Source organism: Hypomesus nipponensis, chromosome 5, assembly GCF_054491055.1.
Source record: "Hypomesus nipponensis isolate SF chromosome 5, ASM5449105v1, whole genome shotgun sequence".
NCBI lineage: Eukaryota > Metazoa > Chordata > Actinopteri > Osmeriformes > Osmeridae > Hypomesus > Hypomesus nipponensis.
In genome coordinates, this window is record NC_140365.1 from 6779966 (window position 1) to 6798277 (window position 18312).

General features: G+C 48.6%; 2 protein-coding genes and 1 long non-coding RNA gene across 7 annotated transcripts; 1 reads left to right on the plus strand and 2 right to left on the minus strand.

Moving 5' to 3' along the window:
• Positions 1–2: 2 nt before the first annotated feature.
• On the minus strand, positions 3–3415 carry f9b (coagulation factor IXb). Its single transcript, XM_084698128.1, has 8 exons — positions 3285–3415; positions 2682–2851; positions 2509–2533; positions 2290–2403; positions 2045–2179; positions 1548–1873; positions 1192–1318; positions 3–887 (listed from the first exon to the last, which is right to left on the minus strand). Exons 1-8 carry the CDS (start codon positions 3355–3357, stop codon positions 307–309), a joined length of 1551 nt encoding a protein of 516 aa, XP_084554254.1. The 5' UTR covers positions 3358–3415; the 3' UTR covers positions 3–306.
• A 1247-nt stretch (positions 3416–4662) lies between these two features.
• On the plus strand, positions 4663–13777 carry fgf13b (fibroblast growth factor 13b). Of its 5 annotated transcripts, none has more exons than XM_084698157.1 (6): positions 4663–4779; positions 5072–5226; positions 10321–10431; positions 10720–10823; positions 11675–11873; positions 12477–13777. In XM_084698157.1, exons 2-6 carry the CDS (start codon positions 5184–5186, stop codon positions 12611–12613), a joined length of 594 nt encoding a protein of 197 aa, XP_084554283.1. In that variant the 5' UTR covers positions 4663–4779; positions 5072–5183; the 3' UTR covers positions 12614–13777. The 5 variants fall into 5 exon arrangements, 4 of the variants coding, with proteins under 4 accessions (XP_084554283.1, XP_084554285.1, XP_084554286.1 ...); XM_084698159.1 differs by lacking the exon at positions 4663–4779 and adding an exon at positions 4789–4937; XM_084698160.1 differs by lacking the exons at positions 4663–4779; positions 5072–5226 and adding an exon at positions 7319–7994.
• Positions 13778–14243: 466 nt separating this feature from the next.
• LOC146288201 (uncharacterized) lies at positions 14244–17791 on the minus strand. The gene is made up of 2 exons (XR_014755165.1): positions 17281–17791; positions 14244–14741 (listed from the first exon to the last, which is right to left on the minus strand). It is a non-coding gene; the product is annotated as an uncharacterized LOC146288201 (long non-coding RNA).
• Positions 17792–18312: the final 521 nt, after the last annotated feature.

The following is an 18312-nucleotide window of genomic DNA, read 5'->3' on the forward strand; positions in this document are numbered from 1 at the left end:
TAGTCTTTTGATTTATCTTTATAACAAAAGAAAGAATGACACATCTCTACCAGATCCTCTTTAATCCCATGAGGCCTCAGAAGCTACCTCATTGACATTGCTCCGTAAGCTGGTTCTGAGACATGAATGAGGATGGGGGGTCAGAGGTCAGAGCAGACAAGCTACCACAGATGAACTGTAGGGAGGTGAAGTAAAGCCCTGTCTTACCGTAGACCTACAGGTGACAGACCATCTCAGGTGGGGAACAGACAGATGGACGTGCTGCCAACAGATGGACAGCCAGCGATAGACGGAAGGATCATCTGCCTAGGCCTCTGAGTCACTCTCAGAGTCGTCGGTTCCAATCCCGGTGACGTTGGTGATCCAGGGGAAGTAGCGCGACACGCGCGTGTAGATGCCGTACTTCCCGTGCTTGGCGCACTCCTCGCCCCAGCTCACGATGCCCGTCAGGAACCAGGTGCCGCGGAAACGCGTGGCGTGGGGCCCCCCGCTGTCTCCCTGGCACGAGTCCTTCTGCTCGCCGTCGTAACCGGCGCAGAACATGAAGCGCGAGACGCGCTCGGCGCTGCTGCTCTTGCAGCTCGTCCGGTCCACGTACGGCACCTCCACCTTCTGGAGGACGGACGGCTGGGGCCCCTGGAAGCGCAGAGCGCCCCAGCCGCTGACCAGCGAGCCGGGGGCGTCTCGCAGCAGGGTCTCGGTGAAGTCGCGCGGCCCCAGGCAGAGGGCCAGGCGCTGGTCGGACGGGACCACGGGCGTCTGCAGGCGCAGCAGGGCGATGTCGTGGTTGTACTTGCTCCGCTTGGCCTCGTAGCGAGGGTGGATGTGGTGCTCCGACACGGCGTGGTCGCTCTCCGTTCCCTCCGCCACAAACAGGTTGTGCTCCCCTGACAGACGGGGACGGAGGGAGAGAGAAGGGGATGGATTTAGATTTTCAGTCATTTTGCAGACGCTCTTATCCAGAGCGGCTTACATTTAGTACAGGGACATTCCCCCAGAGGCAAGTAGGGTGAAGTGCCTTGCCCGTGGACACAGCGTAATTTAGCATGGCCGGGAATCGAACCGGGCACCTTCTAATTAATAGCCCGATTCCCTAACCGCTCAGCCATCTGAGCATAGATGGATGAATGGGTGGATGGATGCATGGATAGATATTTAATAAATGTCGTTACATGTGTAAGAGTCACTGACCGGCTCTGACAAAGAACATTCCTACATGTCCTTCCGACAGGCAGTGTGCAGCAGTGATCACCCAGACCTCGCTGAGCAGAGCACCACCACAGAAGCTCTGTTGTGTCGCCTGGTTTATTAGAGACACCTAGCGCACACAAACACAAGCAAACACAGATATAGACATACGTATGTCAACACCAAGAACACCTCCACGTCACGATGGGGTCCTAGATCTCACGGACACTGTAGTAAAACAAGACTTTTGACAGAATTTCGATCCGATTTTTCGTCACATTTTCCATCTCTTTCATCCCCATTCGCTTCCACACAAACGCGGAACACATTTCTTCGTCCCCCTCCTCCCTCCCTCCTACCTGCCAGGGCACCTCCCCTGGTATGACGTCGTTGCCCCCCACGATGCGCTGGTCGGAGGACGTTTTCTCCAGGATGGTGGGCAGGGTGGGGTAGAATTCCCAGTCCGACAGGTCCCCCACCCCTGGTGCGACAGCAGGGAGCGCTGTGGTGCTGTTTGCCTCCGGCCCCGCATCTTCAGAGGTCAGATTAGCAGAGGAAGACTCTGGTGTTGCCGTCATGTTGAGGTCTGCGCTTCTCTCCGGGTGTCTGTCTGTTGCGGTTATGATGGACCTGGAGGACAGCACGGACATCACCGCCTTGCCAAGACGACCACACGGGTATTCACCTGACACACACACACACAGAGAAAACACACACACAAACAGTCCACAGACACAAAAACACACATTGCAGAGAGAGGACCACCGTTAAAGGCACGAACCGTGCCTCCAGTGGTCCATCAAAGCAGTAAGGCTGAAGGCTTAGTTAGTGGCTAATTGTCTGGTCAGGTGATCACCTTGAGGTTCACAGCTCCTCTTGTTCTGAGCCAGCTTCCATCCTGCTGCGCACACACACACGGCCTGCTTGAGAGCATCCACGACGCAGAAGTGAGAGCAGCCGCCGTTGTTCCTGTCACATTGCCTGGCAATCTCTGGGAGGGGGTCAGGGGTCAGGGATTAGGGACAGCGGTCAAACAAATAATCATTATAGCCTGAAGCCGCATAACTCAAGAGAGGGTCTGTGATTGGCCTAGAGTCTAACCTATCTCACAGTTCTTGCCGTTGTATCCGGGCTGACACCAGCAGACGTAGGCGCTCATGGCATCTGTGCATCGGGCCCCGTTCTGACAGGGTGAAGACTCACACTGGTCCCCATCTGGACAGACAGAGAGACAGACAGGAGGCCATACTTGTAGATTACCACTGTGTGAATACAAGATGGAGGGTAATCCAACGTAGTAATCTTGAACCACACACTTACCTGTATAAGCGCCCCAGAATTCCCTCTGAAATGGAGATCAGAGATGGGAGAAGTGTTATGGATTGCTTCTGTCTGCCAGGCCACACTGAAACCCTAATCCTAACCCTAACTGAAAGGGATCTGAGATGAGTCTCCAGAGAGACCGCTGGTCAGCTGCGGTCCAGTTGACCTACTGTTTGCTCGGTGTCCTCGAAGACCTCGCGGGCCTCCTCCAGGTTGCAGCGCTCCTCCCTGCACTCTCTCTCCAGGTTGTCCTTTCGCATCTCCTCGAGGCCCCCTGTGTTGAAGCGCCTCCGTCTGCTCAGCACTTCCAACGCAGACCGCTGAGATAGAAACACAGACCCTGTGCATGTGTGTGTGTGTGTGTGTGTGTGTGTGTGTGTGTGTGGGATTGATTGTCAGAGTGGGTGTCAGAGAGAGAGAGAGAGAGAGAGAGACAGAGATAGAGAGACAGAGAGAGAGAGAGAGAGAGAGAGAGAGAGAGAGAGAGAGAGAGAGAGAGAGAGAGAGAGAGAGAGAGAGAGATTTGTGTGTGTTGTGTACGTGTTCATTTGAGAGAGAGTGTATTGCGGGCACAGAGTCAGACTCATTAGCATTTTCATATCCTAAGTCAAACCGGATTCCAACAATCTAAAGTGTACACTTTCAGATGGTCAACGTAAGCAATATCAAACCACACATTGGTTGACTGCCAGTGCCCCGATAGTGATACATACTGTATAGGTCATTCAAAACCCCTAATCCTAACTCTTTGAAGTTCTTCCTCTGTTTCTTACCTGACTCTCCGGCTCCCATCCCACTGCTGAGAAACAAACCAGCTGTGAAGACCAATAAACAAACGTTGGCCATCTTCTTCTCCTCGCTCTGACAAACGTCCTCCCTGAGTGAAGCCACAGAGGACTGAACTGACCAAACACTCCAAAGTACAGCACACTGTTTGCACAGAGTACAAACACATGGTGTGGATGAGTGTGTACGTGTGTATTCTTGTGGGTGCCTGTGTGTGTTAGTGCCTGTTAGGGTACTACAGGGATGTGTGTGTGTGTGATGTACTAACTTGATTGTCTGGTAAATGAAATTACAAAAGAAGCCAACATAGTTGGGCAACACATTAAATATTGAGCAATGTAATAGCAGGGTCTTCTGCCCAAGGGAGTGAATGAGGGGGTAGCTGTGGTCAACAGTCCTGTGCTAGGACCAGACCTAACCAGTGTCCTCCTACACAAGGCCCAGTAGATGATGAGTCAACCAGTCATCTGAGGTTTCTCTAGCTGAGCCTTACTAGGTGGGGAGGGGGGTGGCAACAGCATGATACCACTCTGCACTGTTCTTGATGGTAATATAGTAGTATAAAAGTAAGGATATCACTTTGGAATTCTGTAGAAATCATGGAAAATGGGTTGTAGGGGAAAATGCACTCCAGAGTGTTACGTAAACGCTGGCATGTTCCATTCGTCATGTAACCTAACCTCCAGAGAGAAGCTAAATTACTCTTTGATGGACAAGCGCTTCGCTTGGCCTTGTGCCATACACATCAAACTGTCGCCTCCCTCATAAATAATCTCCACCAATCAGAGAGCTCTAAATCTGAAGGGCAGGGTCAAGTGGCAGGTCAGGCACAGGGCCAACATAAAAGGAATGAAGCAATCAACAGCTCAATCTACTGGACCTGAGCAGCAGTCATTGGCATTAAGAACTACATGTTCTCTATGTGTCCTGTGTTTGTACCCCAGTCTAACACCCACCAAGTTTAACTGTACACCTTTAGACCAGGAGGGCATCTTTTTGGTCCATGGGTCAAGGTTGGTGATAGATACAACCTAATTGTCACTTTTTGACCAGAAGTATGTCCTTTTGGTGGGGTGCTACAACTGAAGTGGAACACAGTTAAACCAACTGGTCACCACCATACAAAGACATGCAACGAATAACAGGTGGCTGGCATGCAACTGATTAACTGATTAAATGGTATTCACTAAACCAACAGGAACAACAGACACATTGTTATGAATGAACCCAATGAATTAATTCATGGATTTAATATGAAAATCATTGCAAGGTTTGTGTTGTGAAACTGCTTTGGCCAGTTTAATCATTCTAATAAGCCAGTTCATTCTATACTTGCTTCGGTTCAGTCCTGCCCCTTACCAGCTTGATACTTGCACCCCATTTGCCCACCACGAATTTACGTAACCGCTGGTTGCCATCCAAGATGTTGAATGGTGACTGCGCTGACTCTTGGTACTCCAACGTGGTTGAGGATGCTGCGGGGTAAGCTTCCTCGTTACTTCATCGCGGTCAATAATATTGGACTCTTGAAAATGTTCCGTATACATGATGCTGTTTATTTTGGAGGAAAATGGTATCTTAAACAAGAAAGTAATGATGGATTGGACATGATGCTTTCTAAAACAGAAATATACCAGCCTGTGAGCATGTGTTTTTGTGTTTGTGAGATAGACACGGAGACCGAGTGTGTTAGCGAGTGTGTGTGTACATGAGAATGAAAGCGTGTGTGCGCGCGCGCTTTACTATAGATCCAAACTGTTTTTCATTCCACCAGCGCAAGGGAAAGAAGAATTCCACCCTGGGTTTGAAGAGATCGCACCAATTTTACGGCTTTTCTGCGGGTTTGAAGTTTTCCACTGAGCTTCCCAGACCCAACAGAGGGCTCTATGAGCGGGAAAACGTCCAAACCTAAGGAAGATGCAAACAAAGGTAAGATTAAATATCCCCCAGGACATTGATCCGATAATTTACTTCATTCCTGCGCACATCTCATATACAATAATATTTTGTTTCATGTTATTTCTTTATGACTGTAATGCAAGTATGCTTTATGCTACGATTATGTTAGGATTTCAACGTTTTACCACCATATTTAGTTAAAAGTGGAGAGTGCCGACTGTTTAATTACGAAGTTTGATCTGTAGTCATTTTTATGCTGACAGAAGTACTCTATGAAATGTGTAGGTTACATAGGCCTACGTCACCAGAAAACATGCGCTACTCTCAATACACCCATTTCCCTCTGGTATTTTATGGCATGATTAAAGGCACCACGCGAAACACCGCAATGGAGACTGGGAAACTACATTGCCATGGAGACAGAAAGGGAGTAGCCTGAGATCTTCCATCACGTGCATACAGTAGAGACAGAAGGGGAATGGCTCATTCATGCACCTGACGTCAGCAGAATGTGGCTGTCAAGAAAAGCGTGCAGAGCCAATAACGTCCTACTACTGGCCACGCTGCTAGAGTAATAATGCAGTTTTTCTTTTTGACGTGATATTGAGCTCTTAAAAACAATAATCTGTCATGATTTATCATCTCCATGATAAAGGAGTCAGCACACACCATCTAGCAGAGAGGAACCACACTCTTGTTATGTACTTTTGCCATGTGGTGCTCTAGCCCAAATGTCACTCTTGAGGACTATAATGATATTCTAGTGGTGGATGCTTGAGTGTGGTGCAAGGGAGACTCTCTCTTTCCCTCTCTCACACACACACACATTCCCACCCTCTCTGTTTTATTTCTCTCTGTTTATTCCCCTCCTCGATCTCTCTCCCTTCCCCCATCCCCCTCTCTCTACCTCCACAGGATTTCTCATCTCCCTCCCTCCTCCAGCCCCTTCTCTCAGGGTTAGGTGTGGTTGAGCCATTGTCCCAGGGTATCAGTAGCCTGTGTATTTTTAGAATATTGTCGGGGATTAAGTTGATAAAAACTCAAACTAATTAAAATGTGAATTAATTCTTGTGTTTTACGACGTTAAATAAGGAGCAGTTGGGGCCAGAGTGTAGATAAACTGGAGGATTCATTTGATTAGATACCAGAACTCTTAATTACTGTCATCTCAGGGGAGAGAAGGGGTAGGTGTCATTTTCTGTCGTTTTTCTTGTCATTGTTCATACAGTAAGACCAGCCAGGCTACCCATCCTTGAGAACCAGGGGGCAATGGTGTGAGAAAGCAGACAGACAGACAGACAGACAGACAGACAGACAGACAGGGTTTTGTCTGTGTACAGTTAAACATCATTAACCATACTACTGCCCTACACAGGAAGTGTGTGACTGTAGTCTCTGATACCCTTACACGATTTATGTTTGTTGGCTGACATGCTGTTGTCTTGTAGTGGTGGTTTGTCACTGAGCTATCTCTAGGAGTTGAAGCCCATCCTCCAACTATCAGAAAATGATGCCCACAGATGGAGGCTCAATGGGCCTTTTGTCGTCCACACACACAAACACACACACACACACACACACACACACACACAATCACACAATAAAGATCTGGTCTCGTAAAGTATGACATAGTGATGATGGCTAGTGGGTCACAGTCTGTGAGAGCAGCTCCAGCGCTGCCTCTCAGGAAGGGCAGTCCTCAGCTCCAGATGGAGGTGTATCCACCAGATGGAGGTCTCTCACTGCTCCCCAGCTCCACAGCCTGCTCCCGGGCAGCCCTGCCCTCCACAGGCCCCCCTGCTGCCTGGAAGACTGCTGCCCACCAAACCTGCCATGTGCTCGGCCACGATGGGGCTCTCCCTTCCCTGCACCTGGGGGCTTCTCATCAGGCGGTAATGAGAAGAGTGTTCCCTGCCCTGGTTGTGGAGGCTGATGTCCCACTTCCCCCCCACACAAACACACACACCACACTCCATGTTATAGTTCTTAGCACTTAGCACCCAGGGATGTACATTGACACCATCTAGTGTCTCTATCTTGTAACAGCAGTCACCTACAGGTCTGCGGGGAGATCGAACAGAACACAGGTGCAATTTGTTAGGCTCTCAACAATCAAGTTTATAGTTTCAACTTGTTTCACTGGGATTTTGGCCTACTATGCTCTGTGACTACAGTCCTTTGGAATTCTGTGATGAGGACAGTAGACCAGCTTTTGGTTTTAAATGCATGATTCTGTGTAAAACCAAGAAATGGCCGAGGGTAATATAATTGGCCTTCCCCGGCTGTAGCATTATAGTATGCCCAGAAAATCTACCTCAGCATACTATCAATCCTCAGGTGTATGGATTTCATAGCTTGAGTTGACAATATAGACTTTCAATAAATATGTCAATTTGACCACAAGAGAGAACACGGGCCATTTGGTGGCATCTAGAACAATTCTTTGTAGGTCCAGATGTATACAAGTTTCCTAAAGGCTATTACCTATACGGTCGGGACCTTAGGGGCCGCTGGTGGTATTATTGGTTTCTGTCCGATCAGCGATGCTTTCCTTGAGATGAATCATTAATGAACCTTTAAAGTCATAATGGACTTGTGCTATAATGGCCTGGCTCTATAATGATCTCCGATCACCACCACTCGCTCGGGCCTAATGGAAGGGGAGGCCTTTGAGAATTCTCAGCTTGGGAAGTCTCTCTTTTACTGGGCATAAGAAAAGAGAGCTTAAAAGTGACCAAAAGGCTTCACGGCTCGCCGAGCGAAAAGCATGACTTTCCCTCTTCGAAGATCAACATCAGGTAATTGTCAGTTCTTTCAAAAGAATACTACTTTCAAACCGTTTTGCTGTTGGCTCTGACCGAATCAAAATGATATATGGCAAAGTTGCTTCTTTTTATTGATGTTATATTGAATAAACTCCAGAAAAAACGAACAGCTGTCTTTCCAGTTGAGTGCTGTCCGTGGTGCTGAAGTTGGTATTTAGTTGATCTTAAGTCTATGGCCAGGAGGAACATATATACAGACTGAATTTTTGTATTCAAACTTGATTTGCTACTACTTGCTACTTACAGTTGTACAAGTCCTGTACTTTTAAGTAGGGTGAACCAGCTGTGGACTGCACAAGTATTTCAACACATTATTGTAATGATAATGGCAAAGACGTATGACTACTAAGGTCCTTACTATAAATACACCTGTCGTTCACAACCCCCCCCCCCCCCCATACTGTTTTAGCCTGTTACGATATTATTCACTGTCTCTGCTTGGTGCATCTGTTTGGGGGTGGGTGGGGGGTTTACCACACGCACAGCACGACGGGAATACTGATGATGATTATGGTGGGGATGAAGATCATGACGGTGGTGTTAACATTTAGGCTCTAAGTTACCTAGGTAGCGGTGAACTGTCAGCGGATGTCCTGTATAGTCCTTGGCGACGTTAGTGCTCTCCGTTCTGTTCCCTTTGGACGCGGAGGGGACGACGGTGTTTTCTCTCAGAATTATTAAGGAGAAGAAGACAGTATAGCGGCGTAAACATTGTCCGTGGGTTATTTACTCTGTTTTAGACAGAGGAGCTTCGCTCTCCGACCCGCGCGCACGCCGCAGCTCATCCCAGAGTTTGGGAGGTGAACCTCTGCACCAAAATGAGCCCCCCCTTCTCCCATCCCCTCCGCTCTCTCTCTCTCTCTCTCTCTCTCTCTCTCTCTCTCTCTCTCTCTCTCTCTCTCTCTATCTCTCTCCCTCTCTCTCTAGCTCTCTCGCTCTAGCCCAAGCTTAACATTTGATTGTCATGCCACGTGGGGGCTTGGGACTCACAGAAAACACATGAAGCCAGATGTGTTTAGGGCTCGAGTCCCGGTACACCTCGTACTCAGTAAGAGGCGTGGCAGCAGATCTGTGAACGGCGGAGATGCCTCGGTCACCAGCCACGAGTTGGTTCATTGATAAACATTTGGACGACTGCATTTTTCTCAAGGAGAACGAGAGCACCACTGTCGGTGCAGCCTACGCGCAGGAGAAGCTGCAGTGATCAACAAGAAACCAGTTCAACTAGCTGTTGATCCCCACCGCCTAATGCGCGAGGCTCATCAGTCCGGGACATCCAGAAGCTTATACAGTGGTTATAAACAGGTTGTCAGACCATTTGTTTTCCTAGGATGACTTAATCACCGCACCTGCACACTACGATGGATTATAATCGGTTATACTATAAGACAATGATATTAATGAGATTTCCACGCGCAGTTTTTATTGTCTGGTGAGGAGTGGATTTGGACTTTTCTCACGGGACGTTTGCCACACCAAGCCGCCAAGCTGGCTATGGCCGCGGCAATCGCCAGCTCCCTCATTCGACAGAGGAGGCAGGCGAGTGAGCGCAAAAAGGCGATTGCCTGCCATGGTGCGAGCAGCCCCAGTAACAGCAAAGGGACGGCTGAGAAACCGAGCAAACTGAACGTGTTCTCGCGCGTCAAACTGTTTGGCTCGAGGACGAAACGGAAGAGAAGGCGACCACCAGGTCTGCTACTGAGAGGAATCTGTTTATGCGACTGGCCTGAAGGACTGTCATCTTCATCCCCCTCCTCCACCCCTCCTCATCATCGCCACCAACTTCGTCAACATCCCCACCATCACCATCATTTTAAGCAGAATCATAATCACAATCATTTTTCTCAAAACCATAATCCTCCTCATAGCCATTCACCCATCCACCTCCAGTTCCTATTCAGGATTGTTTTTCTGAGGATGAATGATAGAGAAAAGCTTTCATAATGCAGCACAGCAGCACAGCTGCAGATCACTGAGTGGGGGACTAGTCCTTGCATGCCTCTGACAGATGGGAACGCACAGTGCAATACTGTGCCAAAGTCAGTGGCTTCCATCAGAAACCTCCTAAAAACCTACCCACGCTCACAGACCGCACAACTCATCCGTTGACGTCTCCCACTACCCCAACATACAAACCTCCGACCCGAGACAGACAGAACATCTTTTCTGTATGCACCAATCTGACATCTTGTCAATATTTCTCTGTCTTTCTCTCCACCCCCCTCCTTTCCCCTTCATCTCCCTTCCCTCTCTCCTCCATCCCCCCTCCCCTCCCCTCCGGACGCCACCTCTGCTCCAGAGCCCCAACTGAAGGGCATCGTCACCAGGCTGTCCAGCCGGCAGGGCTTCCACCTGCGGCTGCAGGCAGATGGCACCATCGATGGCACCAAGGACGAGGACAACAGCTTTGGTAGGGCCCCTGCTCCACCTTCAGCCTACAGCTCTGCACTGACTAGTGGCATGGTAGGGCTTAGCCTAGAGCCCTGTGAAGATAGGACCAGGGCACAGGACAGCAGGCATCCTGATACTGGATATCCTATGGTTCTACATGACTGGAGATAGGCCTCCATGACCTATTAGTAAGGCCGCAGTTGGTAGAGCCTATTAGGCGTTACCTTCTATTTGTTTTCATACATTCTCACGCAATGTTGGTTCGTGTGTCGTCCGACCTTTCTGGTTCCTGCGTTGCGTGTCATAGCCGTGTTCAACCTGATTCCGGTGGGACTTCGTGTGGTGGCCATCCAGGGGGTCCAGACCAAACTGTACCTGGCCATGAACAACGAGGGCTTCCTCTACACCTCTGTAAGCTCCCTCTGCTATGCCTGCAACACACACTCTCCGACACACACACACGCACACATGCATGTACACATTATGCGGATTATTCGATCCATATTTATATGTCATGTTCATATGTCATGGCATGAAAACACACACTTAATCTCTGCCCGGGCCCTCCCCCATTCATCTCTACTGGGCGTGCTCTAGACTCTAATCAATGTCTCAGACACTCAATCTGTCTTCACTGCATGCGTATATCTGTAGCTCTCTCTCCCCCCTCTCTTTCTCTCTCTGTCTCTCTTCCTGAAAGCCATCTTGAACTGATACATGGTTTGTATTCTCTGGAGTTGCCCGTTACCATGGAGACCCATGCATAAGGAATATGCAAATGTTTGACCTGTGTGTGTAGGTGTGTGTGTGTGTGTATCACACAACACTCTCTTTGGTGTTGACAGGTACACTCTTCTCCATGGCCATATTTGAGCCAGGGTGCCTAATACTTGAGGTTTAGTATTGATCTTTGTCAATTAGGTTATTGATCCAAGTTTACCAGTGTCGTGTTTGTGTGTGTGTGTGTATGTGTTTGTGTGTGTATGGCGTATGTGTGAGAGAGATCAGCATGTTCCGTGCAGTCAGGGTGATGTGTGGATGTAGGGATCAGATTGGATCACGGGTATACAATTGAAACATCTGACAGGGTGAACTCATTCCCATCATTTTCTCTCCGTCCTTATCTCTCTTATCGTATATCTCTCTCTTTCTCCATCTGTTTCCTCTCTTTCTTAATTTGATTCTCTTTCTCTTTTTCTCTCTCTCTCTCTCTCTCTCTCTCTCTCTCTCTCTCTCTCTCTCTCTCTCTCTCTCTCCCCCAGGAGCACTTCACACCAGAGTGTAAGTTTAAGGAGTCTGTGTTTGAGAACTACTACGTGACTTACTCCTCCATGCAGTACAGACAGCAGCAGAGTGGGCGGGCCTGGTACCTTGGCCTCAACAAGGAGGGCGTGGTCATGAAGGGAAACCACGTCAAAAAGAACAAGGCCGCCGCCCACTTCATCCCGAAACCACTCAAAGGTGAGTGGGCCTCGCTGTGCATTCTTATCAGGTCCAGTTCGACTTGTTATTGAAGCCTACGTGAATGTGGTCTAGTTCTGGCTTACGTGTCCTAGCTCTTAATGTGGCCTCCTCTTAATGCCGGTCTTGTCTTTTTTTTACCTGTCTGTCTGTCTGTCTGTCTGTCTGTCTGTCTGTCTGTGTTCTTGCCTTGCCTTGCCTTGCCTTGCCTGCCTGCCTGCCTGCCTGCCTGCCTGCCTGCCTGCCTGCCTGCCTGCCTGCCTGTCTGTCTGTCTGTCTGTCTGTCTGCCTGCCGTGTGTGTGTGTGTGTGTGTGTGTGTGTGTGTGTGTGTCTGTCTGTCTGTCTGTCTGTCTGTCTGTCTGTCTGTCTGTCTGTCTGTCTGTCTGTCTGTCTGTCTGTCTGTCTGTGTGTGTGTGTGTGTGTGTGTGTGTGTGTGTCTGTCTGTGTGTCTGTCTGTCTGTCTGTCTGTCTGTCTGTCTGTCTGTGTGCCTGGCTTGCCTGTCTGCCTGTCTGCCTGCCTGCCTGCCTTGTCTGTGTGTGTGTCTGTCTGTCTGTCTGTCTGTGTGCCTGGCTTGCCTGTCTGTCTGTCTGTCTGTGTGTAGTGGCCATGTACAGGGAGCCATCCCTCCATGACCTGACGGAGTTCTCCCGCTCTGGTAGCGGGACGCCCACCAAGAGCCGCAGCGCGTCCGCCATGCTCAACGGAGGAGGCAAGACTCCAGACCACGAGTCCACATAACCTCCAGACACACACACTCGCTCACACACACACAAACACACACACACACACACACTCACACATGGGGTCGTGTGTGTGGCAGAGGAGTTAGCCTGGTCTTTACTGACTACCACTGTGACTGATGTAAATACTGTCCAGTCCCCCCTGTCTCTGCTGGACGTGGGAGGAGGCAACGCTGAGCCCTGCTGCGGGCCTGTCGCTGCTTCTCCCTGGGCCTCATCGGAAGCATCTCTCCCCTGGCCTGGAACAGAGACAGAGACGGAGGTCGCACACACACATACACACACAAACACATACAGACGCACACATTAGTACAAACATACATACAAACACACACACACATTGAAAGGGCATGCTATATGTTTAAACTGTGATTGTTGATTAGCCGTGAGAGGACGAGTGACTGAGTGACACCCTCCCAGGTACACTATGAACAACCAATCAGATCTCCTGTTTGACATTCCTTTGGAGCTTCTGCACAGCCAATGAAATAAGTGTTCCTGTGTACCAAAGACTCAATGTGTTTTCCCTCAATGGTTTTTTCAAAAGGAAGAAATAGGAAAGAGAGAGAAAGTATGAAAGTCAGAGATGATAGAAAGTTGTTCTCCCTTTTTTAAGTAGAATGGACAATTTAGTATCAAAACCAGTCATTCATATGTTTTACTGTGAGGCTGCAGTATGTCTTTGCTCCCATGTTGAAATAGCTTACTTCTGAACACACACCAACACACACACAGACGTACATGTGATTTAGTCCCTCAGGCTTACATTTAAGAGATACAATGCATGCATGTACACAGGTGTTCAGTCATTGTCGTTATTGGTGTGCAAGCCAGGTTTATCACAAGTACCGGTACACCCCTCCCCTCCCCACCACATCCTTCCAACCACACCCTCCACCTACCACCCCTTTCCCCTACACACACACACCCTGACCCCCCCACCCCCACCCCCGGTAAAGGAATGCAGGGCAGTGTGACAGTGAGTGTGTATTTCTCCCTCTGTTCTTCCTCCTAGAGATGCCAGGGCAGAGTAGAGGTGGGGGCACCAGAGCACAGCCCCCCCCTCCCTCTGCCCCCCCACCCCCCCACCACCTCCTCGCACACACCTTTCATAGCCAATGTATACATGAGAGATATACTAAATAAACCCTTTGTATGGAAACTGTTCACCTGTCAACCTCCTCCTTTTGAGTTGAGTTTGTCTGACCTCCTATAACACACACACACATACACACACAGCCTGTCCTCCATCGTAGCTTTTGTGATGATTCAGGCAGATGGCCCCAGAGGGAGGGCCTGGGTGCTGAGGGAAGTGGCTGTGGTCAGAAGGACTTAGACACGGAGCAATGGAGGTTTAGGTCCCAAGGCTGGCCAGTGGTGAGCCTTTAGTTTAGTGGGTTGGCACATACAATACATGAACTATATTATTACACTGCTTGTTACACTTTGATTACACACTGTATGTGTCTTAATAGCACTGTAATTTAAAACAGATATTATTTTTGTTTTGGGGGGGGGTGGGGGTGATCCATCCAATGAAGTCAATATATTTAATACTAGTAAGAAAATAGGGATATGGTCTACTCTTGGCAGGCATGGGCAAAAGGGCCTGCAGGAAGACAATTACATTTTGGTTGATTTAACTTTATTAGATCACAGACAAAATGCTCAGGAGGCATCTTGGAAGGAACAACATGTGCCTAATCGTGAAATAGATTGATCCTACCCGGAATACAACTTGTCATTGTTTGTATTGGAGACATTCATTGTACTACAGATCAAAGCTTGGCACATCTCCAGGGACATAAATATACTTCAGAAGATATTGAGCCAATTCGTCGCCAGAAAATAAGTTCCGAATACTGTAGCGTAGAGGACGCTGTAGCATGAAGGCAGACACTGCAGCACACAGGATCAAAACTGCAGGCGCAGCATTAATACTGGTCATTCTTCAAGCCCTGCTCTTCATCGTCAGTTCATCATCATCATCAAAAACACTATAATCAGTCTCATCATTCTTGTGAGTGCAGCGTGTGGTTGGACGGTCAAGGCTCTCGAGCTCTCCAAGGCAGGCAGCGCGGCATTACTTCTCAACATGATGTGTGGCCGACGCTTGGGAAGAGTCGCTTTGCAGAGAAAGAAAAAGCACACAGTCATTATGCATTTCTTGTATTTGTGTGTGAGTGTGTGTAGGCTACGTGGTTTTGTACTTGCTTACACTTCGCTTTGTAAGTGTGTATTCTGTCAATCTAATCGTCAAGAAACTAAAAACGAACAATTATTGAGGGATGTAACAAAAGAATATTGTGGCCATGCAGGGAACACATTACCAGGGCCGGATTTAACCTAGTGGCAAGTTAGTGCTACTACATATTTTTGAAGTTAGGTGCGATGGTAAAGCAAATGCATGAAGGATTTTGTGAGATGCAAGAGACCTGCCACTTACCAAACAAAACGTATAATTCGGTTCTCATTCTCACAATAGAGATGAAGAAATAGGACTGGACTTCTGTCCTACGACAGAGGCACCCACACACATCGACAGATTGCTGCTTCCTTCACAACCACGCAGGACAACATTATGTCCACCAGGTAGCGATCATGAACCACATTCTGCATTGTAATGTTGCATAATTACTTTATCTTGGAATTTAGTTTGTAGAACATAGCTTGGAAATATAACCACTTCACTTAGTTGTTGCCACATTTATAATGACGATTCCTCTAATGGTTACCTTTATAGGTAGTTCAGAAAGTATTGAGAACGTATAGTATTATTGAAGAATCTGTAAAAGAAATTAAAATAAACTATCCTCCAGTGCTTTCATGTAACAAAACAAGGAGTCATAAAAAGGTGGTGAGGTGAATAAAGGAAAGGGAGAGAGAACTAAGGGAGGCATAGAGAGAGAGAGAGAGAGAGAGAGAGAGAGAGGGAAGGGAGGGAGGGAGGGAGATGGAGGGGGAGAAGGGAGAAAGGCACACAGGAGTATATGTGTGCATAGGGAGATGGTGGTGATCAGAGGCAGCAGCTCTCTGTGTCGTCAACTCCGTCTCACATCATTAATTCCTCTTCAGTTATACAATGATAATCGAGGGGTCAACTTATTTTCCAGGGCGTAAAGTAATATTTACGATTACAGGTAAGAACGATATATAAATGTATCGACTCTCCCCGACCTACTTCTTTTGGGGGGTCCAAGTCTTAATTAGGGGGGTCAAACGCTTCTCAATGTCAACCATTACAATGATTCTGATCTGCCTTGAAACCAAATTTTTATGTCCACGAGGATTCTTATTGTGTCCTATCTTCAGCTGAAGGTTTAGTAAACTGACAATTACTGTGAGTGGCCCCTGGCTCCTGGCCCATACTGTACTTTTGGAGGTACCACTAGTAGTGAGCTGTACGGAATAACACTTACTACACTTTTTCCATTTATATTTATTTTTATGGACAACTGTTGGAGAAACTGAAGAGGGCTTTCCTAGTGCAACGCCCCTGCTTTGAGAACATGTGGCCTGGGAGTAATTGGGTTACAACTCCAACAGTCAAATGAGTTGGCCTCTGTTTTGGGGAATGACTCCATTTAGCTTTGTCCTCCCTGTCTGTCGGCCTCCTCTCCTCTCCTCTCCTCCCCTCTCCTCTCCTCTCCTCTCCTCTCCTCTCCTCTCCTCTCCTCTCCTCTCCTCTCCTCTCCTCTCCTCTCCTCTCCTCTCCTCTCCTCTCCTCTCTTCTCTTCTCCTCTCTTCTCTTCTCTTCTCTTCTCTTCTCCTCTCCTCTCCTCTCTTCTCTTCTCCGCTCCTCTCCTCCCCTCTCCGCTCCTCTCCTCTCCGCTCCCCTCAGGCCTCAGCACCAGCAGCAATATGGCTTTGGCTGCAGTCCAGATGAGAAAGTGGAACATGATAGTAGAGCTAATGCACAAAGCTACATTCTCCCAGCCATAGCATGGCAATGTCTTTGTTAGGAAATACTACTCAGGGGATGCCGTCTAGAAAAAGCATGTGAAAGCATCTTTTATATGTTTCAATGTCAAAGTTTACATGTTAAGTCCTTTTACTTGGAAATAACTAGAGGTGCTGAGGATTCTCTGAGATGAATGCCTGATAAGTAAACAGAAGTAGTGAAGCGTTAGCAATGAGACAATGTTCTGCTGTCTATATGCAGCGTGGTGACTGTGAATGATGAGCGGATCTGCACTGGATCAGGTGGAGCTGAACTCTCTCTGGGACAATCTGCTGCACTTAGCTAATTTTCCCTGTCTTCTGACGGGGAGGACAGTGATTGGTCAGCAGGTTAGCGGGGGGAATGTCGACGGAAATCAACAATGCCATTGTTCCATGCCAAGGTCATGTCTGGAGCTCCTTCCTGCTGTATTTCTTCTTTATCAGACAACCCTCCACCAATTATTGCAGTTCCCCCACCCAGCCCTCCCCCTCCCTTCCTCCTGAACATCGTATTTGTTTAGGCTCTGTCTCATTGGCTGTGAGTGGATAAAGAGGTCAAGGTCCAGAGGCAGTGTTGTGGATGTGGCCCTGTGTAGTGGCCAGTGGCCAGCAGAGTCTCAGCTTCTCAGGGCCATTCAGACAAAGGAGGCTTTAATCAGGAACCAAGCCTCGTTCGCAAGTTCAAAGATCACGCAGACAATAGAATAGGTAAAGCCGTTTTACCTGAGGGAATGGATGAATGTATAAACGGATGGGAGACCTCCAGGCAGAAGACCGGCAGAGGAGTCCTGGGGGTGAGCCGGGCGTCTTCGGGCTCAGCAGACAGGGTTCCTGGATATCAGGAATCGAGGTGGAGCACAGAGGGGGAGATGGGGAGAGGGATCTGACAGGACAAACACAGGAATGACAGCAGATCATGGTTGTATTTAGGTCTTCTATCGAGTGGTCTGAGTCATGTGGGTGACCAGCAGATGGGTGTCAGGTGTGTGGCAAACTTCGATTGGTCAATCAAAGTCAAGGGGTGTGGTTTCCTCCTTCTGAACCTTGATTAAAGCTGAACTGAAATCGGTGTTTGCTGAGGTGGATTCTGGGAAGCCAGGGCTTGCTGCTTGGATAAGTAACACAAATCCAGCTCAGCCACCTCACGATGACATCATGGAGACCCAGAGGAGCCGGAGTACCTCTCTAAAAGAGAGGTTCCTTGAAAGCAGAAATAGATCCGCCTCAAATAGATCAGTTCCATGGGACTGCCAACAAACTCCGACCCTGACTTCATGTCCAGGAGGGGTTTGCAGCTGGGTTGAATCAATGCAGTCCGAGGGAAGCGGTGGGAGAGCAAACAAGTGCCCGTGTTGGCAGTGTTCTCTCTGGCATCAGCTCCTCTCTCCCTGGACCTCTGGCTCTGACTGTATGTCTCTCAACCGAGGTGCGATGTCAGTGGGGCAAAACCACACGGTGACTCAGAAACACACATCCTTCTAAAAGCACACACCCATTTCCCCAGCAGCCAGCTTGGTATTCCGACCAGGATCTGCTGGATGTGTGATGTACTGGCTTCTCTGGTATGGTTTCTGTCGGTAGTGAGTCAACACTTCTTAAAGCTCCATCCCTTCCCTGTGTGAGGGAGCAGACGGATCCAGAGGCCAGGGCTTGCTGCTGGGCCGGGGTAGCCATCTCTCTGGCTCCCACAGACAGAGGCCTGTCGGACCCCTGCGGAGAGATGGATGAGGGGAATTCAGCTGCTGTCCTTTGTAT

Excerpts from the sequence above, each read along its gene's own strand:
- f9b (XM_084698128.1), bottom strand. The coding sequence starts at position 3,357 with ATGGCCAACGTTTGTTTATTGGTCTTCACAGCTGGTTTGTTTCTCAGC. Across the intron at positions 2,404-2,508 it reads ATTCTGGGGCGCTTATACAG|ATGGGGACCAGTGTGAGTCT; the intron begins GTAAGTGTGTGG and ends CTGTCTGTCCAG. Across the intron at positions 1,874-2,044 it reads GAGGAGCTGTGAACCTCAAG|GTGAATACCCGTGTGGTCGT; the intron begins GTGATCACCTGA and ends TGTGTGTGTCAG.
- fgf13b (XM_084698161.1), top strand. The coding sequence starts at position 9,516 with ATGGCCGCGGCAATCGCCAGCTCCCTCATTCGACAGAGGAGGCAGGCG. Across the intron at positions 10,824-11,674 it reads AGGGCTTCCTCTACACCTCT|GAGCACTTCACACCAGAGTG; the intron begins GTAAGCTCCCTC and ends TCTCTCCCCCAG. Across the intron at positions 11,874-12,476 it reads CATCCCGAAACCACTCAAAG|TGGCCATGTACAGGGAGCCA; the intron begins GTGAGTGGGCCT and ends GTCTGTGTGTAG.